This window comes from Bos mutus, chromosome 4 (assembly GCF_027580195.1).
Source record: "Bos mutus isolate GX-2022 chromosome 4, NWIPB_WYAK_1.1, whole genome shotgun sequence".
Lineage (NCBI taxonomy): Eukaryota > Metazoa > Chordata > Mammalia > Artiodactyla > Bovidae > Bos > Bos mutus.
The window spans coordinates 32,680,433-32,707,616 of record NC_091620.1 but is presented as its reverse complement, the minus strand read 5'-3'; the positions used below and the strand labels follow the sequence as shown (position 1 = coordinate 32,707,616).

At 37.4% G+C, this 27,184-nt stretch overlaps 1 protein-coding gene across 2 annotated transcripts in view; it reads left to right on the top strand.

The window, feature by feature from the left end:
* PTPRZ1 (protein tyrosine phosphatase receptor type Z1) overlaps positions 1–27,184 on the top strand; it is a 208,595-nt gene that overhangs the window by 125,326 nt on the left and 56,085 nt on the right. For both annotated transcript variants that reach the window (XM_070368777.1, XM_070368778.1), the window contains exons 7-11: positions 4,784–4,941; positions 5,086–5,236; positions 15,620–15,804; positions 17,775–17,901; positions 25,455–25,501. In XM_070368777.1, coding sequence (XP_070224878.1) covers positions 4,784–4,941; positions 5,086–5,236; positions 15,620–15,804; positions 17,775–17,901; positions 25,455–25,501 — 668 coding nt within the window. The remainder of the gene's footprint in view (positions 1–4,783; positions 4,942–5,085; positions 5,237–15,619; positions 15,805–17,774; positions 17,902–25,454; positions 25,502–27,184) is intronic.

Here is a 27,184-nt window from a genome sequence, read left to right as displayed (position 1 = left end):
CATTTAGTCAGAAAGTGGAATCTATGCAGACTGCAAGAAGGCAACTAGTTTGAAATCCTATGATGTAAAATGTGAACATGAATGTTTCCAGGCCTTGCGCCAGGCTGTGGGGACCGCAGAAGTGATGCTAACACTAGTTGTTAGTCCTGATTTGTGTAACTGTGACACTTGGACCACTTACTTGAGGCCTCTTCAGTGTTTCTGGGGGACTATAGGAGGGTATAGTATGAGCTTAGGAAATCAGTTTGCTCATGTTCTTGGACTAAACTTTCCTTTCTAATATCTACTGTCTGTAAGCCATTAAGGGGGATACTTCATCAGAACCTGTTGCATAATACCCTTCCTGGGAATATGGGTTTCCTGATAGCATCCTGCCTCTGTCCCGGCTCTTAATTCAGAAGCAGTACAAATGGTCCCCTGGGCTGGCTGGGAACACATATTTGTCTGCCCTCTGTTCCCCTCTCTGTCTTCTGTCTCTCTACCAGTGTACCAACTTCTTCCCTCCTTTTTTTTTTTTTTTTTTACCAAAAAATAAAATCCTCTATGCCTATCAGCTCATCTACTTAATATTTCCATATACTTAGCAAGGACACCTAAGCCCATACAACTGGTAAGTGGTAAAGCCAGGATTTAGGACCTGTCTGTCCAAAAAGATTGTTCCAATATATTGTAGAGATTTATAGTAATTCTATATTTCCAAACACATATAAAACACCTGTCAATTTGATTGAAATAGTTGTGAAATGTGATCCGTCCAAACTAAGTAAATTAAGTCCTCCCAAAGTTAAATGTTTCCATTTTGAGAATTCTTGGATTAAATGTAATCCTGTTTCAGAGTCTAGAAAGTCCCCCAGTGCCCAATAAGCAGAAGGCTTCCCAATATTGGCTGCCAGCCATTGATGCTGGGAATTTGAAGGCAATGCTGGTCTTTAGACAGTGACTCAGAAACTAACTCCCAAATCCTGCCACATATTCTTCATATAACGTGAGTTCCACAAAAACCAACATTTCCCAAACATCCTTCTGATTATAAAATCTGTCTTACCACAGTGTGAGCTGGTGGCTCAGTTCCTGTATTTTTCTCTAAGAGACAAGCCCATCTTTTCCCTTCCCTCTTTCTTGTGTTCTTTTCTTTCCCTTTCTTCGGTCACACCTGCTCTATGTTAGGCATTGCTCTCACATGGAGTGGTGAGAAATAGGGTATATAGCAATACAAAGATAACAGTAGAAAGATAATGCATTAATCTTCCCCAAACAGAGCCCACGCACATGCACACAAAAATTGTTCATTGAAATCTTTCAAGTTGCAAGGAAGAGTCATACCCAGGTAACATCGTCAGTGATTCTCAAATGGGAATTCTCATCAGATGACTTGTGTACAAAAGTCATCTGATTAGTCAAGTGATTAGGAAAGCATTCCTAATCACAAACGCAGCCCAGGAATTTGTATATTGACAAATCCTCACCACCACCATCCTAAGTCTAATTATCCTAGGTGATGAATTGGTTTTAAGTATTAAATGGCTTTTTCCTTGCCCTGGACCTAGAAATGGTCTTTGTCTTTATTTCCCTCTCACTCTCCTCATCTTTCCCCCTCCTGCCATCAGCCTTCCAGGGAAGGAAGATCTGATTGGTTTGTTTATCACTGATTAAGAAAGAAGAGGATGACAGAGTGAATGACTGATCACAAATAGAGCAACACTGACTCATGTATGATTCTTGTTTAGCAATAGTGAGGTTATTCAGATGAAGTGCATGTTTTTGCAAGCCACGAGATACCACCTTAGTCCAGTTTTCTTGTAAGGTGATGGTGCAATTAAAAAATACTACTGTGATTGCAAAGTCTTGGAATATTGGAAAGAAACTTAGGACATGCAGGTACATAATAAAAAAATAAGGTAGAAAGTACTCAACATATTCATAACAGAGACTAGATGAGTGGTGTGTGCTTCAGAGGCAGGAAGACTGGATTCTGTATAGAAAAGAGGGAAGGAGGAATCACCTTTTTTTCTGATTCTTTCGCTTCTTCCTAACTTTTCCCCCCTTTTATTTCTTTCCCGATTTCACAAAAATTATCTACTTCACCATCCCTATTCAAATCTGATTTTCCTTTTCTGGCCTCTAGGTCTCCTGTTGTCAGTTTCATTTCGCACCTAAATTAGCAGGGAGTCAATTTCTGACTCCTTACTTAATTAGTGTTCTCCACCTCCGTATTTCCGCAGAACATTTGTAAAAGAAGTTTTTCCTTCATCAAAGGAAGAAATGTAGTCCACGGATGATTAAAAAGGAGGCTATTTAATCACAAATTTTTGAGATATCAAAAACATAAATTTGAAAATGTTTAAATATTCACATGTTTGAAATAGTTTCCTTAGTTTCTGCAAACTTGAATCTGAGTGAATTCTAAATAATCTTGTCTTGACTTTGCAGGAGAGGAAAACATACTTTTAGAAGTTACTAATTAATCCTTTAAACCTAATGTAACCTGAATTTTCTAGTGGATTAAAACTAGATTTGGGTTGTACGTACACAGCACTATCAATTCAATCAACAGATTTTTACTTCTAAGATTTAGTCTTAACTTCAAACTGGAAGAAGTTATCTATAATTTTATTAGCACTATCCCTCTTCCTGAGAAAAATTTCTGTATTACAGGAAAATTAATATTCAATAATTTAACTTTTGTGTGTGCTAGTGTGCTCAGTCGTGTCCAGCTCTTTGCAACCTCATGAACTGTAGCCCACCAGACTTCTCTGTCCATGGAATTTTCCAGGCAAGAGTACTAGAGCAGGTTGTTATTTTCCTACTCCAGAGGATCTTCCTGACCTAGGGATCAAACCTAGGTCACTTGCATCTCCTGCATTAGCAGGCAGATTCTTTACCACTGAGTCACCTGGAAAGCCCAGTGGAAATAATTTTTTTCCATGAGGATGTGTCCAGTCCTCATATCGTGTAGAACTGTAATATACTGTTAAGGTCATCTGATCCAATTATTTCATTTTAAAAGGAGGACTTTGGGATTCACTAAGACTAAAATCTTGTAAAGCCTTCACTCTACTTGAGGTTTTCAACCCTGGCTACATGTTTGAATCATCTGGGGATTCTTTTTAAAACATGTAGGCACAGCTAGCCTAAAAAATGTAGATACTTAAGTCCCACTGCTGCAGATGGGGTCTGGGACACTGGTATTTTTTTTTTAATGCTCCCCAGATAATTCATATGGTACTATTCTGCACTGTGGCACCTCACTTAGACTAGATGAAATTAGCTTTGGGGACTATTTCTTAATGACCAAAATGTACGAGACAGAAAAGAAGACATGCACTTGGCTGGGTAAGAGTTAAGAGGATGGGAAAATAAGTTAGATACTGGTAAGCATGCCTGCATGTATGCTCAGTCACTTCAGTCATGTCCAGCTCTTTGCAACCCTATGGACTATAGCCAGCCAGGCTCCTCTGTCTGTGGGATTCTCTAGGCAAAAATACTGGAATGGGTTGCCATGCCATCTTCCAGGGGATCTTCCCCACCCAGGGATTGCAGGCAGATTCTTTACCCACTGAGCCACCTGGGAAGCTCCTGGGAAGCATATTGCTACCCATATGAGTGAGAACTGGTACACAGAGAGCTAAATGGCCAAGGCAGTGCCTTTGGTAAGAGCCATTTGAAAGACGCAAGATCAAAAATGGGACTTTTCAAGGAGACAGCTATAATTGGGTTGTTTCAAGGTTCCCAGACTTAGGAAAGCTCTACCAATTTTTTGTAGGAATTTTCTATTCTCAATTCAACTTATAAATAAAAAATCAATATTTTTATTATAAAATAATAATATTTTCATATATAAAATTTGAAATACATTTCCTATTCTTTGTCTTGCCTTTTTACTCTCTAAATGGTGACTGTTGACAAATAGACTGAGTATCAAGTAGATAATTTTTCCCTCTGTGAATAACACTTTTTGCAAGCTATTTCATAAATCTCAACTTATCCTACGATTATGAAGATAATTTTCTATGTTTTATTCTAAAGTCTTTATTGTTCTGTTCACATTTAGATCCAGACTCTACTTAGAATTGATTTGTGATTATGGTGTGAAGGAGGGAATAAAGATTCATGGTTTGCATAAGTATATCTGATTGATATAGCATGGTTTATTGAAAAGGCCATGCATTTCAACTACGTAATACTTTTTCCTGTTATAAGTCAAATAATCACATATGTGTGGATCTGGACTCTTTATTCTCTTCCATTGTTCTCTTAGTCCATCTTGGCCTTTTTTTTCCTCTTTCTTACTTTATTGTAAGTAAAAAATTGTCCTGGTCCTCCAGTTCAGTGTAAGAAGTGGTGCTAGAAGATGTCCTTGTCTCATTCTTTATCACTAGGGGAACACCTTTCAGTAAGTCATCCTAAAATATGATGTTCATTATAGATAATTTTCATCAGAATATGGTTTTGTTTTCCAAAAGTTGGTATTCAATCTTACTGAATGATTTCCTGGTATCTATTCATATGGCCATATGACTTCTGAATCTTTCATATGGAAAAATAATCTTTCCAGCATCTTGCCCATGTAAAGATAGAACAACTAACACTAAGTTGTGATATGTGCAAGAAAATTTAGAATATGCCAGTTTTATCTCCATTTTAGATATGTATCTAAAATGTTCTTAAAATTTCAGTTCTGATTAAATACATACCAAAATATATGTTTCAGTTGCATAGAGGCTTTGAACAGGTAAGTTCCAGTGTTAGGATTTCAGCTGAAATGTATATGATTCCTTTGTAGGGAAACAGGCTGCGTTGGATCCATTCACATTGCTGAACCTTCTGCCAAACTCAACTGACAAGTATTACACTTACAATGGTTCCCTGACATCTCCTCCCTGCACAGACACCGTCGACTGGATTATTTTTAAAGATACAGTTAGCATTTCTGAAAGCCAGGTAATCTTGGAAGTTCAAACAAATGGAGTAATTTGAAGCAATTTAAAAAGAAATATTTTCTACAGAATATCTGTTTTAAAGCATTTGCTGATATGCCTTTGAAGCAAGTATGTTAAATTATAAGTTAAATTATCTTCTTTCCAGTTGGCTGTTTTCTGTGAAGTTCTTACAATGCAACAGTCTGGTTATGTCATGTTGATGGACTACTTACAAAATAATTTTCGAGAACAACAATACAAGTTCTCCAGGCAGGTGTTTTCCTCATATACTGGAAAGGAAGAGATTCATGAAGCAGGTGTGTATTGAAATATAATTTTTCTGTTAAGTCCTATTAAATTCAGTGTTGTAGGAGGTAATTGTGGCATCATGGACAATATACAAGACTTCGATTTTTGGAAATATTTTGATTATAGAATTGTAGCCTTAGGTAAGCTATTTAACTTCTCTGAATCTCAGTTGCCATATTTATAAAATGACAATTAAAAATATCTGTCCTGGGGACTTCCCTGGTGATCCAGTGGTTAAGATTCTTCCCTGCAACATTCCAGGGAGCAGCTACACCCAGGCACAACTAGAGAGTCCGTGCCACAAGGAAAGATCCCACGTGATGTGACGAAGATCCAGCGTACCATAGTAAGACCCAACACAGCCAAATAAACAGTACAATTGTGAATTATGTGCACACACTATGAAGAAAATCTGTTCCTCCTTCCATGAATAAAACCATTTTGCAAGTCAGAAACATTGAGATTCAGGAAGGAAAGTTTTTTCCTAAAACATACAGTAGTTGGTGGCAAAGCCACCTACACACCTCCAAATTCACTTTATGGCATTTGCTTGTGTAACAGCTCTAAGAGGGGAAAGAATAAGGGTGAGGTGTTCAGAGCTTGGGAAGATTGCTTCTTGTTGGGATGACTTGGGAATCTCCGTGGGAGAAGCACATTTGACCTGAGTCTTGACGTGTGTTGGGGTTTTACAGAAGTACTCGTCTGTGTGTTGGCAGCTCCCAGAGAGGCTAGTGTCTAGTACGGACAGAAACCCAAGGCACTGAATTATTAATGAATAAAAAGTGAGTCCTTTCCCCAGTTTCCTTCTTTAAAAGAAAAGAAGTTTGTCCTTGTCAAGCCCAGGCGATGGAGAGGAGGCAGAGGGAAAGCCTGCGGAGTGCCCTCGGGGTCTTTTGAAGCTGACCCGGCAGTCAGAAGCCTTTCAAAGTGTCCAGAGGACACAGTCATTGCGTCTGCTGACTTGTTCTTTTCAGTTCACTGTGAGGCTGCGCTGGTTCGTGAAAGAGTTGAAGTGGCCTCTGCTTTGGGGACTGAAAACCTTTCTAAGAACATGGTCTTCTTTGATCCCAGCCCCATAATGAATTTTTGGCTGTGTATAATATTAATTCAATAATCGTCTGCTTTTAAAGATTAGGCATTAAAGCAGCATGTTTCTGTTGTTTCAAAGTAGTATTTGTGAGATTGTTTATCCTTTAACAACAACATAAACAAAGTACAACAGTGATGAATTGCTGTGTTTACTATGACATTGTTTCAAATTAATTGCTCCAAAGTGAGGAAATTTAATTATATTTCTACCAACAATACTAAATACTAAGACCTCTTGTGTGGTAAATAATCCCCAATTGATTAAAAATAATAAATAGATCTAACCATCTCCTTTTCTGAAATACAAATGACAAAATAACAAAATATAGACAATGTTTGGCCGTGAATTAGTCATACTGTATTAGTTGTACTAGTTATTAGTTATATTGTATTAAAACTCTTCAGTGGCTCCCATGGGCTTTCCAGGTGGCTCACTGGTAAAGAATCTGCCTGCCCCAGTGCAGGAGAATCAAGAGACATGGGTTTCATCCCTGGGTCAGGAAGATCCCCTGAAGGAGGAAATGCAACCCACTCCAGTATTCTTGCTTAAAAAATTCCATGGACAGAGTAACCTGACCTGGAGAGCTGCAGTCCATGGGGTCACAAAGAGTCAGACACGACTCAGTGACTGAGCAAGCACAGCACACAAAAGCGGCTCCCACTGCGTTTAGGATAAAACCCAAATTGTTTGTCATTGCGTGGTAGGTCCTGTCTGGTACTTACTGGCCTCAGTGCTTACTCTTCCCCGGCCAACTTCCTTCCTTTATCCTGAACTCAGTGAGGTCCCTGAAGAGGACAGACCACACTCTCCCAGGTTGCACCTAGACACGCTTTTTCCTTCCCATGGCGTGTTCTTCCTTGCAGTCTTCCTGTGTTGTCTCCCCCTTGTCCTCAAGACTCAAGTACGTAAGCAGTTGCCTCCACCAAGGAGCCATGTCTGACCCTCCATCCAGCCCTACCAAGCCTGGCGCTGGCCCAAGGAAGGACTGTGTGTTAATGGAAGTGCTGAGCCCATAGGGTACCAGATAAACGATGCCCTTCTGGAGGTGCAGTGTGCCAGGAGCTCCTACCCGCTGTGCATCCAGACTTCCTAGCAGGTGCCGCAGTATGATACTGTCTGTTTACTTATCTGTCCCCACCACCACCCTCTGAAGGAAGTAACTAAGTCTTTTATCACTTTGCCTCGATTGCAGGACAAAAGTAAAGCTCTCATTCATCAAATATTCACAAAATGAAGGAATTGATTTGTGTATAATAAAAGTATGGCAGGATATAGCTTGATGGGTGCTTCTTGCATCATTTTATGTGTAAACCCATATGAATGGATTTAATGTAGAATATTGGTTTTTTTTTTTTTTGAATTTTTAAAAAAATTTTGGCCATGCCTCATGGCATGTGGGATCTTATTCCCTGACCAGGATCAAACCTGCATCCCCTTCCTTGGAAAACTCAGTGTCTTAACCACTGGACCACCAGGGAAGTCCCTATTTTCACAGTTAAGTGATTATGGCTAAAAGTAATCATAACAAAAGCAGTAATGGCTAACATATATCACATGAACCAGTGTGCTCAACCAGGCATTAGGCTTGTTTTTCTCATTTTATAATTTGGGAAGCTGATATTAACTGGTTCACCCAAGTTCACAGAACTGTAAAAGGTTGGAGTCAGTATTTGTACCCTGATCTTCCTGATTCTGAAGACTTCCAAAGCTTTCTCCACCATGCTGTATATTTATAAGGGAACATAATTTATCCTTGCATAATTTTATAATAAAAACTGATGACTTTAATAACATAAAACTTTTTTAAAAACTTAATATTGGCTTTTTTCAAAAACTAGAATGATGGTTGAATTCTTGCATTTTCCATCATGAGTATTTGCATTCAACAAGCACTTATTTTCCATGTGCATATTCCTATGATTTTTTTTCCTTAATGATACAGTATTGCCCTTTTACTTTCTTGAACTGAATTTAAAAATAAGAATTGAGGGTTGCATTTATGTTCAAGATTTAATCTTTATTAGATTTAATCTGAAAGTATGTTTTTATTACATGAACATTGTATAAAAGGAAAAAATAGATAAGCACACAGAAGAAAATAAAAATCCCCTATAATGTTATTATCCAGAGATAACTGCTATGAGAATTTGGGGGAATATCTTTCTAGCCTTTCTCTTAAGTTAAAAATATATTATTATGTCTCACAAAAATGAGGCTGTACCATACTTGTTTTTTGATTTTGCTTTACTGAATGATATAAATATATCATTAATACCATTCTTAATTTTATGTATAGTATCGTCATAGCAATTTATTAAGTTTGTCACCCAGCTTGGGACTTTCAGGTTATACTTATTTATTTTGCTATTTTAAATTTCTAATGTCCTCATTTTGACCAAGAGAGAAGGAAAACGTGTCATGAAAATTGTTGGAATCCTACTCTTGGTAAATGCATGGTAGAAAAATATATTATGCAAAATACATTGCAAGTAATTGCAAAAGCTATGTGAGGTCTGCATATCCATGTAAACTTCTTGGGGGGAGAGATCAAGCCTTATTTGTTTTTTGTGTTTTTTTTTTTGCATTCATAGGAAAACTCAATAAACATTTGTGACTGAATGAGTATTTTACCAGAACTCAGTCCTCTATTTTTGCATTTTTACATAGCATTGCTATTTATTAAAAGGCATGTATTTTTGGCATCATGGAATGGGCGCTGGCTCTTCTAAGAATCACAGAATTTAGTAGAACCATTTGATCTTGAAGGAATTAGTAAAAATTGTCTTTTAGTTCATGAGAAATATATGTCAGTAACCACACAAACAGGAGGTGATGTCCAGCTTTGTCCCCTGCCTCCCAGGAACCAATACCTGCCCGCTGCCCTCTCCTTCCACTATCAAGACTCTGCCTCTAGAAGCCTGGGCCTCGTGAAGTACTGTGGGAAGGGGTTGGGGCTTTAAAGCCCAGTCAACTTCTGGTTTCAAACCCCAGTGCAAATACTTATTAGTTACATGCTGCTGCTGCTAAGTCGCTTCAGTCGTGTCCAACTCTGTGCGACCCCATGGACTGCAGCCTACTAGGCTTCTCCGTCCCTGGGATTCTCCACGCAAGAACACTGGAGTGGGTTGCCATTTCCTTCTCCGAGGCATGAAAGTGGAAAGTGAAAGTGAAGTCACTCAGTCGTGTCCGACTCTTAGCAACCCCATGGACTGCAGCCTACCAGGCTCCTCCATCCATGGGATTTTCCAGGCAACAGTACTGGAGTGGGGTGTCATTGCCTTCTCCATTAGAAGTCGTAATCACTGGATGGCCAGGGAAGTCCCAAGGTGCGCATTTAAACTCATTTTATCAAGCCTCATTCTCTTCACTGATAAAATGAGTTTAAAATGCTCACCTTGGGACTTCCCTGGCCATCCAGTAATTAAGACTTCATGCTTCCACTGCAGGGGGCACAAGTGCAGTAGCTGGTCAAGGAGCTAAAATCCTGCAGGCCACAAGCCATGGCCAAAATACATATATATTTTTAATTTTTTAAAATGGCTACCTCGTAGGGTTGTTTTGAGGTTTAAATAAGTTAAAGATTACAAGGCAGTCCAGTCCCTTGAACATAATATACTCCAGATCTGTAGCTTCTATTAATACAATGTGTGTGTGTGTGTGTGTGTACTCTTGAATACCCCAGATCCATAGTTTCTATTAATACAGTATGTGTGTGTGTGTTTGCGTATGTACTCTTGTATATGTGTGTGTGTGTGTGTGTGTGTGTGCAGCTGTCTATTTGTATATAGAGACAGAGGGCAAGCTATCACAAGTATAGGGTGCTATCCAAGTTTTCAATGTTTAAGATTTTTATTTGTTAAGTAGAGTTATAAATGCACTTTAAATCTCATTTGCTAGCATTGTAATATACATAATGCAAACTTTAAAAAAACTATAAAATATGAAATGATTTTCAAGGAAGGGTAGCATGAAAAGTGTGTCTTCATAGCTTGATGTTGTATTTGAGCTATGAGAAATTTTCTGTAATTTCCTGAGAAAATGTCACGATGAATTATGCATCAGAAGACCCACCTTCTTGAGAAGGTCAGTAGTTGTAAATAGCATTCATTAAGGTCACATGTATATTAACTTTGTGCTCTAACTATATAGAGAAAAGTACAGGAAGATTATTTACTTCTTGGAAGATTGTATGTTATGAATTGAATGGTTGACAAAGTTACTGTGTATTCCTAGAGAAGACTGACTGACTGAGGTACAGTTTGAAAGGTTTTTTTTTTTTTTTTGGTTACTTATCTAAAGGGAATGGGGTATAATCATTGAAAAGTACAAAGCAATAACAGATCATTTTTAGTTCTTATTTTTAACATTTGTAGCAATCTTTACATTAGTTTTGTTAACATCTGTTACTCCCTGAAGGGAGATCACAACCTTAATACTGATTGTCCTCTGAGTCTGTCCCTCTTCGGGTGCTTCTCACAGTAGTCATTAAATTACCTGTCTCGATAATTTTTAAAATGAGGCTCATAAACCTCAAGCAAGAAGGTGGTGGATTTACTAGTGTGCACTCATGGAGGTACTTTGCCATGGGCTGTGTTCACCTGTACCAAACCTCAAGACAATGGGAAATACTGGGTAAAAACCTAGGGACGTTCTCTCTGCCACTCCCCCAAAATCATCACCCGATCTTTTCACCTCCCTCTTCATTTTTATCCATGATCCATGGAGCTAAGACTGCACCTTCTCCCCCAGGGCATGTGTCCCTTTCCCAAGGTGGGCACGTAGAGCAGCAGAGGCAGAAGGGACCTTCTGTCTCCCCTGGACCACCTGCACCAGCTTTAATGATGAGCTGGTCACGAGACTTGTCACAGTGAGAGTTGTCAGGTTCTCCTCCTTTGTGCTTTTCTTTACCTATTTCCTTTTCTTTTCCTTCCTTTTTTTCTTGTTTCCTCATGACACTCAGTGCCTAGCGTATTAATCTTATGTGGACATTCCTGTGTAGGAGGTGTTCACTTTTCATATCCATTCATTTAAGTAATGAGAAGGTGGAGGACTTTGTGAGGTATGTTTGTGGAGTTTTTACAATTTCTAGTGGATAAAAACCTATACTTTTGAAAAGCACAACCTAATTTGGCTAAATCACAGAATTTTTTTTTACAGTTTATTTTGCCTTCCTCTGTAAATGGCATCTAGGATTTGGAAACTAAAAGCACCCATTACATTTAATGGCTTACTAAATTTAAGGGTGAGAGGCTATCCTAGAAATGAGTTTCCTGAAGGCAAAGATGGTACCTCCTTTATTTGTATGTCCAAGAGTGCCTAGAGCCAAGCAGATAAGAAGTGAATGTTAAAAACAAGTTTTTAATTAAGAACCTCTCATTCTTTATATGTGAGGATCCTTTGCACTTGTGCTGAGTGCTCAGTCATGCCCAACTCTTTGAGGCCCCATGGACTGTAGCCCGCCAGACTCCTCTGTCCATTGAGTTTTCCAGGCAAGAATATTGGAGTGGGCTGTCATGCCCTCCTCCAGGAGATGGTCTGGACCCCGGGATTGAACCCACATCTCTTGTGTCTCCTGTATTGGCAGGCAGATTCTTTACTACTTGTGCCATCTGGGTTGCACTTATACTACAGTATTGCTTGTATTCTGTGCAACTTGACAAGGACCCCAGCTTTGTCACAGCCTGTCTCATAGCCTCGAGCTTGCAGGAACCAGATTCTCCTTGGTCAGTGTTCCTTAAAGAATCAGTGACTATGATCCAGGTCACATGTAGCTCGTAGAAAGGAATCAGGGCATGTGATTCATTCCTAAAGAAGGAAATGGGACCTCAACATAGTTCTGGTAGGTAGGTTTATTTGCTCAGTCATGTCTGACTCTTGCGACCCCATGTACTATAGCCCACCAGGCTCCTCTGTCCATGGGATTCTCTAGGCAAGAATACTGGAGTAGGTTGCCATTTCCTTCTCCACAACATAGTACTGAGCTCCCTATAATCAAGGAAATTATATTTTTGTTACTATCTTATTAATGTAGCTTGTAATTGGTGTCAGCATATGTTGATCTGGAAAGTCCTTCTTGATTTTTCAATCCAGATAATATGCTTTATAAACTGTATGCCCTTCTAATAAGATAAACTAATTTTAATATGAAGAACAAGGGAAGCTTGGAAAACTTAGTGAAAATTAATAACTTACTCTGTAGTCAGTTTTACATCTGAAACATTACCCAGTTTTATGTCTGAACACCAAGTGGTGAATTAGCAAGATTGTTATTTAGGAGATAGCTAGGATGTCCTACCTTAGAAGAGTAACCCATTGGCAAGGTCATAGACTACATATAGAAGTACTAGTCTTTCTCTTGAATACATTCTAAAGTATATATTTTTTTTCTATAAAATTCTGTATTTCAGCATCTAAAAGATAAGCTTCAGCTATAGCTTATAATGTGTTACTAAGCTATGATTATCAATAAACAAAAAGAGTGTTTAAAAATAAGCTTCTAATTACAACATACATTTTAACTATTAAATTACTAATAAGCTTTTACAGATATATAAAGAAGAAAGTAAATGAATTAAAACCTGGTGGCAAAGAAATGTGAATTTCTTTTTAGAGTCCTATTTTATATTAATGCTGATTCTTAGAATTTGAAGTACCTGCTGATTTCTAATACTAAGGGGAGATAAACACAGACACCTGATCAAAATTCCTTGCACTATTGAGGAAGCAGTCCTTTGTGTATTTTGAAGTCAGTAATTTTATATTTTTCTCCGATTTTTATGTTTTGTGGGCATGCATAAAACTTTCATGCATTTTAAGATAGTTTCATCTTTGAGGAAAAGAGTTCACTTTAAATCATTCTCACTCTGTGCAAAGTGGGGTTGACTTTTGAACAAAATCTACAAATGATATTGTCCAAAATCACTTTCAGCCTTTTAAAAACAGACATGAGGTTCATCAGAAGCAAGACCAAGGCAATGTTGTGTCTCCAATGATGTTAAGTGACCGCCTCACTTTTGAGATGATGTGGTCTTCTGCCATCTGGTGGACATTTGTAGAAGTGTCACTAGATCGAGTAATGATGATGCCGTCTAGACCTAAATAGGAATACATTTTCTTATTGTGAATTCATGTTTTTTGATAATGAAAGAATTGTTCTCTTATTCCCAAAGGAACACTGCACCCTATATCCTTGACCAACAAATAATATTATAATTTTAACAGTGAAAAGTTCTGTCTCTAACTCATATAAAGTTATTCCTATATTGATTTAAAGCATATATGTGTATATGTATTTACATTGCTCTGAATCACTCCTGTACCATTGCATAGCATACATATGCTAAAATGTCTTATTGAATACTGTATATAAAATGTTTCCATTTATAAGGTCAGTTGTTAGTTTTGGGTGCCCTCCTGTGTTCATGGGGAAAACTACAGCCCAGTAAAGACAAAAAGGCTTTTTGGTCACATTCTCATGGTGCTGCTTGCGTGTTTCCATTGAGTCCTAGAAATAGTTTTGGTAGTGGTGATGATTGGTTGATTTCAATGGACTGTGTGGTCTCGTGTGGTGACTTTGTAATTTCAGGTATACCTTTAAAGCAAAGCCTGGATTCTGTGATCATAGTGATTACTATTTGACCTTGGAGACCTTTCTCTCCCTCTCTTCCCCAAATCTCTCCAGCCTGGAAGATATTATATTTATTACTATGCTTCATTAGCATGATATCATGCATTTTTAAATTTTTTTTGTTCACAACTAGTTCAGATGATCACATTATGAATGTATTTCAGAAAGTATCAGAGTGCTCTTTCTGATGGGACTGCATTTTTGCCATGAGTTCCAGCACGGGCTTCAGTTCATTTTAAGAAGTCCCCAAACGAGTTTCAAAATATTTTTTCAGCTAAGACAGACATATCTTATAATTCTCTGAAATTAATTGCTTAATCTATTTATGAGGCCAAAGTGGGACTTTTTTGTCAGCAGGTCTGAAAAATATTGAAATAATAGTTTCAGTTGTTCTCCTATGGTTTTCTGTGATAGGGAATTTTTAATTATTTCAAAGATTTACAAACAAGACCATCTTTTAGTTTTGAAATTCTCCTCATATGAGCCAAATAAGAATAATAAAAACACCATAAACTTGAAGATATCCTTTATTTATTTATGAAAATGAATTTGTATTCCCCATACATTCAAGACAGTTTTCTATGCAATATAGAAATTAAAAAAAAAAAAACTCTGGTTATTATGCTTATAATCTACTCACAGAATAAAGATTGGCTTTCCAAGTGGCACTAGTGGTGAAAACCTGCCTGCCAATACAGGAGTCATAAGAGATGTGCATTCAATCCCTGGCTCGGGAGGATCCCCTGGAGAAGGGCATGGCGACCCACTCCAGTGTTCTTGCCTGGAGAATCCCATGGACAGAGGAGCCTAGCAAGCTACAGTCATAGTTGGACACGACTGAAGCGACTTAGCATGCACACACAGAGGAGCAAAGACTTATTCAGGAAAGAAAAATATAAGAGAACATACAATTAATGCAGTAATTGTGGTAAAACAAGACAGACAATTGAAAATGACAGATATCAATCCAGCAGAGGTCAGAGTGTGCATAACAGAGAATACTGCACGTGGTAAAGACATTCTTTGAAGGTCTGACTTGAACAGAGGTAGGAGGTGTTGATTGAAAAAAAATGCACAAGCTGAAAGTCAAGAGTTATGGATTATTTGGTGGACATTCTGAGGACTTCAACCCTGGGAGACAGGACTCTCAGATCACAGAGGGGCTGCTCTAAAGAAGCAAGGGGAGGGTCAGGATATGTAGGAGTTTTTGCATCAAAGACTACATAGTAGGAACACCAAAAGATTACTGTTAATTAGAGAAACCAGAACTCTCAAGGAAGTTAGCACTTTTCTGTGTATGGGAAGGTTCAAGACTCTGGTCTCACTGAAATTGCTCCTTGGGTATAGACCTCAGCTACCTGGGACCAGTTTCCTGTGTTTTCTCATCCTGAGTTTCCTCAGGGTACACCATTAGGGAGGCTCTAAAGTGATGGCTTGATGGTTATAACATCCTTTGTTTACTAGCCAGGCAGGCAGTCTTTTTCATTCACAGTGGGGAATGGAGAAGTATTTCAGATACAGGACATGGCTTGGACAAAAGAGCCACAGTGGGAAAGTGTAACTTTTCAACCTCTATTAAAATACAGCAAAAATGTTCATAGAATGTGTTTCACTTGTTAAGATTCTAGAGGGTGACAGTTGTGTCAATAACTGTACTTTTTTTTTCCTCTGAAGTTTGTAGTTCAGAACCAGAAAATGTTCAAGCTGACCCAGAGAATTATACTAGCCTTCTCGTTACGTGGGAAAGACCTCGAGTAGTTTATGATACCATGATCGAGAAGTTTGCCGTTCTGTACCAGCAGTTGGAGGGAGAAGACCAAACCAAGCATGAGTTTTTGACAGATGGCTATCAAGATTTGGTAACTATAAGATCAATTGTTTCATGTATTGATGGCATTGTAGTCATTGTAGTTTAATATCTAGGATAAGAACTTATGAATGATTGTATATTGTTGCCTTTGATGACTTTAGGCTTTGTATGAGCTATCTAGTGGGGAGAGAGGGATGCAGAAGCTATATTTAATTATTTAAAATTTACAGTGATTAATACTAGTGAAGTGAAAATGTAGTCTCTCAGTCATGTCTGACTTTTTGCAAATCCATGGACTATGGCCTGCCAGACTCCTCTGTCCATGGAATTCTCCAAGCAAGAATACTGGAGTGTGTAGTCATTCCCTTCTCCAGGGGATCTTCTCAACCCAAAGATCTAATGTACGTCTCCTGCATTGCAGGTGGATTCTTTACCATCCAAGCCACCAGGCAAGCCCTAGGTTCTTACTAGTATTTTTAATTACATGGAGACTACAGCTCTGCCGATAATAACTTTCAAAAGACTTAGAACTGGATATCATCTAGTATAGCCTTTCTTTACAAAGAAAAGGACTCGAACAGTCAAATACTTTGTACTCTCACAGTTGGATGTGAGGGTTGGACCATAAAGAAGGCTGAGTGCCAAAGAATTAATGCTTCCGAATTGTGGAGCTGGAAAAGGTTCTTGAGAGCCTCTTGGACAGCAAGGAGATCAAACCAATCAATCCTCAAGGAAATCAATCCTGAATATTCATTGGAAGGACTGATGCTGAAGCTGAAATTCCAGTACTTTGGCCACCTGATGTGAAGAGCCAACTCATTGGAAAAGACCCTGATGCTGGGAAAGATTGAGGGCAGGAGCAGAAGGGGACAACAGAGGATGAGATTGTTGGATAGTATCACTGACTCAATGGACATGAGTTTGAGTAAGCCCTAGGAGATAGTGAAGGATAGGGAAGCCTGGTGTGCTGCAGTCCATGGGGTCGCAGAGTCGGACACGACTTAGCGACAGAACAACAACTTCCAGTTAGAGAAGGAATTGGGTCTAAAATATCAGTACTGTGATACAGTTGTCTTTTGTTTCCTCATCATAGTGTATCAGCACAAGGGAAATAGAGTAGAAAACAGTGTAGAGGTCTTGAAAGTCCTTTTCTTTGATTCAAATTTCCAAGTAACAAATGTGAAATCAATTGAGACAGAATTTTTGGGACAGGAGGCAGGTAATCCTTAGGAAGCAATGCATGTCTTCTTCCTGTCCACCCATGACAAGAATTAAAGAAAATAAAGTACAGATTCTGAGCATCTCAGTATTAACTTTTCCTTGGTGGTTGTGGTATAATTGAGAAAATCCCATCTGGGTGTTGCTTAGGGAAGCCCCAGGGCAGGTCCAGGACACTGAACTCTGAATATAGACAGCAGGAGTCCCTCAAGCCCTACGAGCCTGCATCTATACAAAAACCGGTATGGAAATCATATAAACAAAATGGGGAGGTTTGTAACAACTTTTTAATTTAGATGTCTAGAACAAACACTGTGAACTGAGAAATTTGTAAGTGGAATTTATGAGAATATACTATTATTCATTTCATAATGATGTGAAGAAGGTAATAATTCTATTACTGTCTGGTTTACATATTGTTAAGAAAAAGAAAGAAATTAGTTTTTCACATTTTGCTTCTTATAAATGCTACATGTTTGTCTAAAATAGTAATCTACACTTTTGGCTACTCATTTATGAATTTCATGAGTTTGAGTTAAAAAATGAAATTTTCTGAAACTAAATCTGATTTTTACAGAGCAAAAAAATAAATAAATAAAAGCATAGTTTACCAGTATCTTCCTAACTCACAACTATCACAAGCTCAGCCTGATAACATTGTGTAAAATTTTTTCTCAGGTTAATAAAATACAAAATTTTTTATTGACAAATGAGAAAATGTTTTCTAAGAAGAGATGTCTAGTATGTTAGCACTCCTCTGAGAATGACAAATTTGTATAGTTATTGCCATCTTTCTTTTAGGGTGCTATTCTTAATAATTTACTACCCAATATGAGTTATGTTCTTCAAATAGTAGCCATATGCACTAATGGCTTATATGGAAAATATAGTGACCAGCTGATTGTGGACATGCCTTCTGATGACCCTGGTAAGTGCCCCCCTGATATACCTTATTAAATAAAGGAGGCTAGTTTAATTTCTGAATGCATTGGTGGTTTCTTTCTGACTTTATGTTCTTTGTCCAAAAGGCAAAGTGATTTCTTTTTTAGTCTGGATTATCAGGTAATTTTGTAAAGCACAGAGCTCCTTTTTCATTTTCATTCAGCAGATATGGTATAGCACAATATGTGAATTTATTCTTAATACTGAAGTTTTCTATTTGTAAAATAAGAACTGCCAAACCTATTGTAATGTCTGTAGTGGTCATCAATGAAAATAGCTAAGAAAATATAAAGACTTTGATTTTGAATAATGAAGAGTTTGTTTCATTTGTGTTTATTTCCTCCCTCTTTCAGCCCCCAAAGTATTTTGTAGTAAGTATGTACATGATTCAAGGATCATGTGAGGTACTTTGAAATACCTATACAAAGCATCTCAGGAGTTTATCTTAGATATTTTCATCTATCTTTTATAAATTGGTGGTGAGGGGGATCTTTCTTCTTAGGTTTGCTGGGTTTATTCCATAAAAGCAAGCAAAAAAGTTGTTTCTGATTGTATTTTATTTGCATGCGTCTTTAAGTATTACAGGAAAATCTTTGATCTCAAAGCATATGCAATAATTGAAGGAGGTTCTGCCTATCATAATTGGACAGTTTACAAATGTACATAACTAAAGTCTTTCTTTTGTTAGTATAAGCAATTTTAAAGTAATAAATGAAATTATATAGTACATATACATGTATATGCATGTATACACACATACATGTCATGCATATGCGTGTTCATAAATGTATACAAACACACACATACACAAATGTAAATATTCTTTGGTCATCCCTATTATGAGGCTACTCTCTGAAATTTTCACCGGTTTTTAATAGCAGTGGTTACAAGTGATACTAATTGGAGCATGTTTCACTTTTATGTAGAGAAGGAAAACTGATGTCTGTTGATTTTCCTTTGTGGTTTATGTGCCATAGCAGGGTCTTGTTCATAACATCATAGTTCTTAACTAGTTGAGTTTTTAAGTTACATAATTTATCAGAACATTAGATGTTAGATTCTGGATCCTTCCAAGCCACAGGCCATAATACTTGTCAAAGTATTTCCCAACTTAGAACATTGAGAGCTAATGAATATTACTACTCTCATGATGGGCTTCCCTGGTAGTTCAGATGGTAAAGAATCCACCTGCAATGCAGAAGACCTGGGTTCAATCCCTGCGTTAGGAAGATCCCCTGGAGGAGGGCATGGTAACTCACTCCAGTATTCTTGCCCGGAGAATCCCATGAACAGAGGAGCCTGGTGGACCACAGTCCATGGGGTTACAGAGTCAGACATGACTGAGCGACTAAGCACAGGACAGCACTCTCATAATGGCAATATCATTATTTAAAAATAATATTATGACCTGCCTCATGTCTAGGTATAACCATCTTTCCTACTGTTTTTATTTAGCGTTATTTTGCAAAATCAGGTTATTTTTAAATGAAATGTGAGCTCTAAGTGTTATTGAAAGGTGAGTATCAAATTAACTGCCCATGGTTTCAGCTATACCATATGATGCTTTTCCATTGAATGTCATCCCTCACTGAAGTTCCACATATTGATCCTTCCGAAAATGACATCTTTAGCAGTGCACCATTGACTGTGTTTTGGCAATATCACATGTGAATTGATTAAATATGGTATATAAAAATCTCCTCTAGTCCTATTGTGTATTTTAGGTGATGAATTATATTAAAACCATTCATTTAATTTTACTATCTTAGTTTAATTATACCGCTCTAATTTCTGAACATAGTACAATTTCCCAGTCAAAAAAAATAATTTTAGCTATTTATGTTGTGCATTTTCTAACTCTCCCTTAAGAAGGGAATGGCAACCCACTCCAGTATTCTTGGCTGGCGAATTCCTTGGACAGAAGAGCCTGGCGGGCTACAGTCCATGGGGTTGCAAAGAGTCTGACATGACTGAACAACTAACACTTCTTTCTCTAGCCTCTATGCTAAAAGTTTAGACTTTCTGAATTTTTTCTTTCTTATTTTTTAAGAAAGAAGCTTATTGCATATGGAAAAACAGATCAAATGTCTATTATCTATAGATATAATTTCTGAGTGATCCTTTTAGACTGAGTCTATATTGGCACAAAGTACAAGTTCTTATATCATTTGTAGCACTTTCACATTTGTACAAAATAGAAAGTATTATAACTTAATTTCTATTTATTCAAAGGATCGGGACACCATTGAACTAATGAGATGCTAGCTTGGACACATCACTTAATCTCCATGGATGTCTCAGTGCCTTAGAGGATTTTGTACATTAATATGTTTTAGTAAAAGGTCATATTTGATTTGATATTCTGCTATGATATTACTCTTAAAAATCAAGGGTTAAAATTTAGTTTATCCCTTAGTTATTCCAGAAAGTTCTTCGTTGAAGACCAATTTATGCAAAGTTTCAGCTCTTCCTATTTTTATAAGGAAAATATTAGTTGTCTCCAGAACTCATTCTTTCTGATCAGGAAGACTACAGTGGCATTTCAGTCCATATATTTTTAGTTCATTATTGAAATTACGTTATCTAAAATATTGTTTCTATAGTAGATACATAGCAGTAAAAGCCTTGATAGCAGTGCCGTCCTGTGGTTCAGTGTGATGGTTCCTACAAGATTTGTAAAGTTTACAATTTATGTGGCTAATATAGATGTTAAGTGTCTTTTGAGTTTGCTGTTTATTTCACGGGTTTTACTAGTACCATTTCATCCTATTAATCGTGTTGTTTCACTACCTAATGTTGTAATGTACCTTACTGACTTATTCTATCATTATTTTGGATAAGCTGTTTTCTAAAGACTGTACTATTTGTTGCTTCTGTTAAAAAGGAATGACAGAGGTCACGTATAATTGCCCTCATCCTTTCAGTCACAGATTTTAAATATTCTAATCAATATCTGTGAAGTAAAACCCAATCTTCCAAATTGTGCATTTAAAGTTGGCTAATTTAATTAATTTATTGCTTGTGCATTTTAATTATATTTGTTGTGTACAGCAGTATCACCATAGTGTCCATTAGATGTTATTATAAATTGCTATTTTAAAATTAACACATAAACTCATGTTCAGAAAAGAATTTAAACCTTTTCAAGGTTAAACTAAAGTGGATATTCTTTTTAAAAACTTTTTTATTTGGTTGTAGCTATAATTATGCTTATTTCTACAATATAGATCTAATTATTATATAGTTATAGAAGACATTATTTGAGTACATGTCTTAGGATCTTGATAATCATATGTATTCAATTTAAATACATGGTGAATTAGGTCAGTGCATTTTCCTGTTTTGTGTCCTTTTCATTTGTATAACAACTGTCTTTGTTAAATCACTATACATTGTCCTTGTTCAGCCTGTACCATACTACACTACAGGTAATGTTATATAATGATATTTAAAAATCACCCTTTACAAAGATTGCAGTTTACATTGCTTTTGCCTTTTCGCACTGTGAAACTTGGCTGAAAACCTTTAAACAATTAAATAAGCCTTGCTTGCCTACCTACATCAGTGTTGCTTTTTTGTTTTGTGGAATGTTGAGTAACATGCTCTTTTAGAAAATCTAACAGAACCAGAATGACCCATAGGTTTTATTCTGTTATCCCATAAATGTGAATTTTAAGTGTTCAGTAAAAAAAAATATATTGACAGTCTTCACTACTGGGCTGTTTTTGCAGCTTTCTTGGGGTCTGTTTTGATGAAGTGAGAAGATTCTGTAAACCCCAGTAGTGCCTGAGCCAGACTGGTGACCACTAAAACGTTGGTTATTATTTGCAAGGAAGCAGCAGGCCAAAGGACTTCCCAGGTGGCTCAGTGGTAAAGAATCCACCTGCAATGGCAGGAGACAAGGATTCAATCTCTGTATCACAAAGATCCTTTGGAGAAGGAAATGGAAACCCACTCCAGTATTCTTGCCTGGAGAATTCCATGGATAGAGGAGCCTGGTGGGCTACAGTCCATGAGGTCGCAAATAGTCAGATACGACTTAGCAACTTAACAATAACAACAGCAGGCCAGTGGGGACCCATCCTGAGACCTTCATCAGTCAGCAGTTAGACCTTGAGTGCTATGAACTTTCAGACCCAGGAGTATGGCTCAGATTCTCCAGGGAGTTAGAAGCAATCTTTTAAAATTATTTTATTTCAAAATTGTTCTTAGGAGTCTCAGCAGAAGACTTCTGGGTTATTTTGGGCAGGGCAAATTCCTGGACAACGCCAGTATTTCAGTCAATTCAAATGATCTGAGTCTAGTAGGAAATCACAAGGAAGATCCTTCAAAGTGGGTTTTTACATACCAACATGAAGGCACCTACACCTAATTCACCCATGAGTGTGCTATGAAATAAAAAGAGATCAAAGGGCTTCTGCTCCTAGGGCCTGAGGGGGCCTAAAGGAAACTTCTTATTGCAATAAACAGCAAAGCCAGCTATAGTAGAACTCGCTGATCATACTCATAGACAGTATGATTAAGTAGAATTATGTATTTTAGCTTAATGGGAATTATAATCTATATAGTTAAGTTATTCTTTGATTAAAGGATAACAATTAATCAAATGCAGTGCACACAGAGTACTGAAAGAAAAAATTTGTCCTTAATGTGATAATTATATACACTCTACCCCAAACCTGACAATTAATAAGAGAATCACCTTTGGTCATTACAAGTATGTTAAGTTAAATGAAGTTAGGCCATTTTTTAAAAACACCTCTGTAAGCATGTTGAAGAGAATGGACTCTCATTGAGATGTTTTTCTGTAGCTTCTTAACAGAATAAAATCTAAAGTATAATATATATGTGTATGCTGCTGCTGCTAAGTTGCTTCAGTCGTGTCCGACTCTGTGTGACCCCACAGACGGCAGCCCATCAGGCTCCCCCATCCCTGGGATTATCCAGGCAAGAACACTGGAGTGGATTGCCATTTCCTTCTCCAATGCATGAAAGGAAAAGTGAAAGTGAAGTCGCTCAGTCGTGTCTGACTCCTAGCGACCCCATGGACTGCAGCCCACCAGGCTCCTCCGTCCATGGGATTTTCCAGGCGAGAGTACTATATATATATATATGTATCTCAAAATAGTATTTGACTATGATTTGCCCTTGTTAATATTAAAGTATTTTTAAAGTACATAAAAAGCTGTGACTCCATATAAAATATTTTTAATAAAATTATGTATTGTCTCATATACTGAAATTGGAGATTTTTACATGCATGAACTTCTCTAATTGTAATTTTTAGAAAATCATATTAAAAGTTCTTTTTATTTCTCTCTCACAGTTAAGTTGAATCCCGTTTTTAAATTCACATTATATTGGTTTCCTTGAAGGTTATAGAGACACAGTTGTATCAGACTATTGAAATCATTTTAATTTTTAAAAGTAAAGACTAAATAACATGAAAAACAGGGTGAGTAAGAGGTTTCATGGTGACAAAAATAGAAAAAGGAGAACACTAAAGATCCAAATGAAAGTTGTCAGATTCATGGTTAGTTTTAACAAGAAAATAATAATAATTGAGAGTTAAAATTTAAGATATGACTGTTTACAGTGACTATTTTCATTTTTATTGCACCAAAAATTGTTCAGGGTAAGTAACTTTAAAATATTTAACTAGTCAGTAGTATTAATTTTATCTAAAACTTCATGGGGGCTGGGCTTCTATATTTTACTTGAATTCTCTTCTAAATAAAATTCAAGCATATTACTGTATTTTATAGTTTTACATTTCTTAGTACCTAGAAGTTTTTTCATGAAAATAAACCCAATACAGTTTATAGGATAAAGGAGGCCTGGATTTGATAAATACTTAATGTTAGTTCATTTATGCCTTTGAAAATTCTGTAGAACATGCATTTCCTTTGAGGATCTATAGAGGCATAAAAAAATAGAACATAAACAGCTTTAGGATAGTGAAAAGCATAAACTTTGGAGATGGGATAGATTCTCTAAAATAATAGGAATAAGAAAGGTATCTTTGTAATAATGCTCAAGCCCTAATAGTTACTCTGACTTCTGTCTCCCTGATGCAGCTTGGATGAAGAGTGAGGATAAGTGGTCCTCAAGCCCTTTGGTAACTTGGCAGAGGGCCTAGATTCCTTACTGGAGAGAGAGAACTATTGGTAGCTCCTCATCTTTTCTAACATTTACTGATGGGTCTTGTTTTAGGATTAAGCTATCATCAGACTGGGCTTCCCTGGTAGTTCAGCTGGTAAAGAATCCGCCTGCAGTGCCAGAGACCCTGGTTCGATTCCTGGATCTGGAAGATCCCCTGGAAAAGGGATAGGCTACCCACTCCAGTATTCATGGGCTTCCCTGGTGGCTCAGATGGTGAAGAATCTGCCTGCAATGTGGGAGACCTGGGTTTGATCCCTGGGTTGGGAAGATCCCCCTGGAGGAGGGCATGGCAACCCAGTCCAGTATTCTTGCCTGGAGAATCCCCATGGACAGGCTACAGTCCATGGGGTCGCAAAGAGTCAGACACAACTGAGCGACTAAGCACGACACAGCAACATGAAATATGCTGATTCTGTCCAGTTGGGAAAGTCAGACTTAAATGATCCTGGTCCTTACATTCCTTTCATAAGCAGTATTAGTTGTGTATCCCTGGGAAGAAGTCATGGGAATCACTCTGGTCTGTCCTTCCTGCTGCCAATCCAGGCTGGACCTGCTAGAAAACATTCTCGCTTCTACCTGGGGAAGCACCCTGTGTACAAATACGTATAAGCCCAAATCTGAAGAGTGAAAAGAACTATTTGGGACTTCCCTGGTTGGGCAGTAGTTAAGAATTTTCCTTCCAATCCAGGGAACGTGGGTTTGATCTCTGGTCCGGGAAGATTCCACATGCTTCTGAGCAAAGTCCATGTGTAATAACTACCAAGTCCATGCTCTAGAGCCCATGCTCTGCAACAAGAGAAGTCCATGCAGCGCAACTATAGAGTAGCCTCTGCTCACCGCACAACTAGGGAAAGCCCCTCACGCAGCAACTGAGGACCCTGCACAGCCAAAAATTAATTAATTAAAAAAAAATAACTATTTGACCTTCAGTCAGAAGAAGACCTTAAGGAATAAGTAGTTGAATAAGAGTATCTGTCACTTATCCCCTGGCATTTTCCCAGCTATGCTTTTATCAGCAGTAAGTCTGCACTGATGAAAAGTTACTTGGGTTTATTTGCACCCAGTAATATCAGTCTCACTGTCTTCTTTTCCCTTCTTAGTTTCAATCATAGCTGGGGTGGAAATAGGGAAAGGAGTTGGAGTTGAGGATAGACATCGAGGTTTTGAGTGCAGTTTCCTGTTCGTTTACATAATGCTGTGTTATGTAATGTTCAGCAGTATTGGAAACTGAAATTTGAAATTTTCTTTGAGCAATTCTGTATTTTCCAAGCTAACAGTATTATTTTTTTTCCTTTTCTCTCTTTCCATCCAAAAGTAGACCAATAAAGCTGAAATAGTTGAATAAAAATGTTAATAATTTTGTTTTTAATTTTGTAGAACTTGACCTCTTTCCCGAATTAATTGGAACTGAAGAAATAATCAAGGTATCATAGCTATTTTTTATTCAAGTGCGTAAATATTAAAAAGTCTATTTTGAATTATTGGTTAGGTTTCAGATGTTGCATTAATAAAAAGTTCGTGTTGCATGCATGATTCATTGTTTGTAGCACTAGTTGCTGAGCTTTGTAGATTAATGTATAATTAATAACATGAGTTTTATGAAGAAGTTGGAAGACACTTTAATTGGTATAGTTTTTAAAAAGAGATAGGAAAGGTTTGTTGATAATTAGAAAAATGATGGACTTTAAAAATAATGATAGCTATGAACTGTAGTTGCAAATTGGAACTTTTTCATTTTCTAAATGTTTCTAACAAACTAAAGTAATATTTAAGCAATTCATAATGTCGCTACAGCTTATTTTTGACTAACTTAACCAGTGATTGATAGATTGATAATAAATGTGAACCAGAATATAAAGTGTATATATTCTTTTGCCCATTTAATTTGATTATTTTTGTTTGGACTATGCATATTATAAAGTCTGTTGCCAGCACAAGGTCCTTGAAGTAAATGGGCCTTTAAGGATATTTATAAATTTTAACATTGTCGTAAGTTTTGAAATAGAGAGAAAATGACTGTTTGTATCTTATATTTCATCCTAAGCCCAAATATGCTATTCACCAGAACTGAGATAATATGTTAAATCCAGGTTTTCTATTGTTAATGGTAGTAGGAATGTGTCCATTAGTGCATATATGTGTATGAGCTGATAACTTGTGAAAACGAATATTCTTGTCTAGCTGTAAATAGTGGTTAGGTTGTGTTTTCACATGAACCGTTATCTCAGTGATTTTTTATCTTATGGCAATTCTCTCTTACAAAGGACTATTTTAGCAAAATGAGCAGTCCACATTTCACCAAGAGTTCACAATAGAATTCAGCTAAGCATATCTGTGTGTGTGTGTGATGTGTGTCAAACACCCTTCCAGTTGTAGACTGCATACTTGTGTCCTCACATGGTGGAGAAGAACAGAAGAAGCAACCTTTCATGACTCAATATAAAGGCATGAATCCCATTCATGAGGCTTCCACCTATGGCCTCATTTAGTACTGACTCCCAAAGGCCCCAATTCCTAAGACTGTCACTTTGAGAGGGTAGGGTTTCAGCATGTGAATTTAGAGGGGACACAAACACAGTTCATAACACTATTCACCTTCATTGATTCATGCAGGAATGAATGATAGAAGTTGGCAAACACCTGGAATGTATCAGTAATGGTTTTAAGCCTGAATATGGGTTTCCCTGGTGGCTCAGTGGTAAAGAATATGCCTTCCAATGCAAGAGATGCAGGTTCAATCCCTGGGTTGGGAAGATGCCCTGGAGAGGGAAATGGCAACCCACTCCAGTATTCTTGCCTGGGCAATCCCATAGACAGAGGAGCCTGGCAGGTTACAGTCCATGGTTTCGCAAAAGAGTCAGACATGACTGAGCAAGTAAACAACAACAACAACGTGGAAATGAATAGTTTCGGGAATGTTCCTCAAGTTTTCTTCCAATAGGAATGCCTGACTTTGAAAGACAAACTATCTCCAGCACAATCAAGGCTTTTCAATAAAAAATTTTAATAGATATCATAAAGGATAACAGGTGTGATCCATATCAAAACCATAGAGGAGGAAAGATTCACAATAACTTAATCTTGGGAAACAGTGTCCATTAAAATAT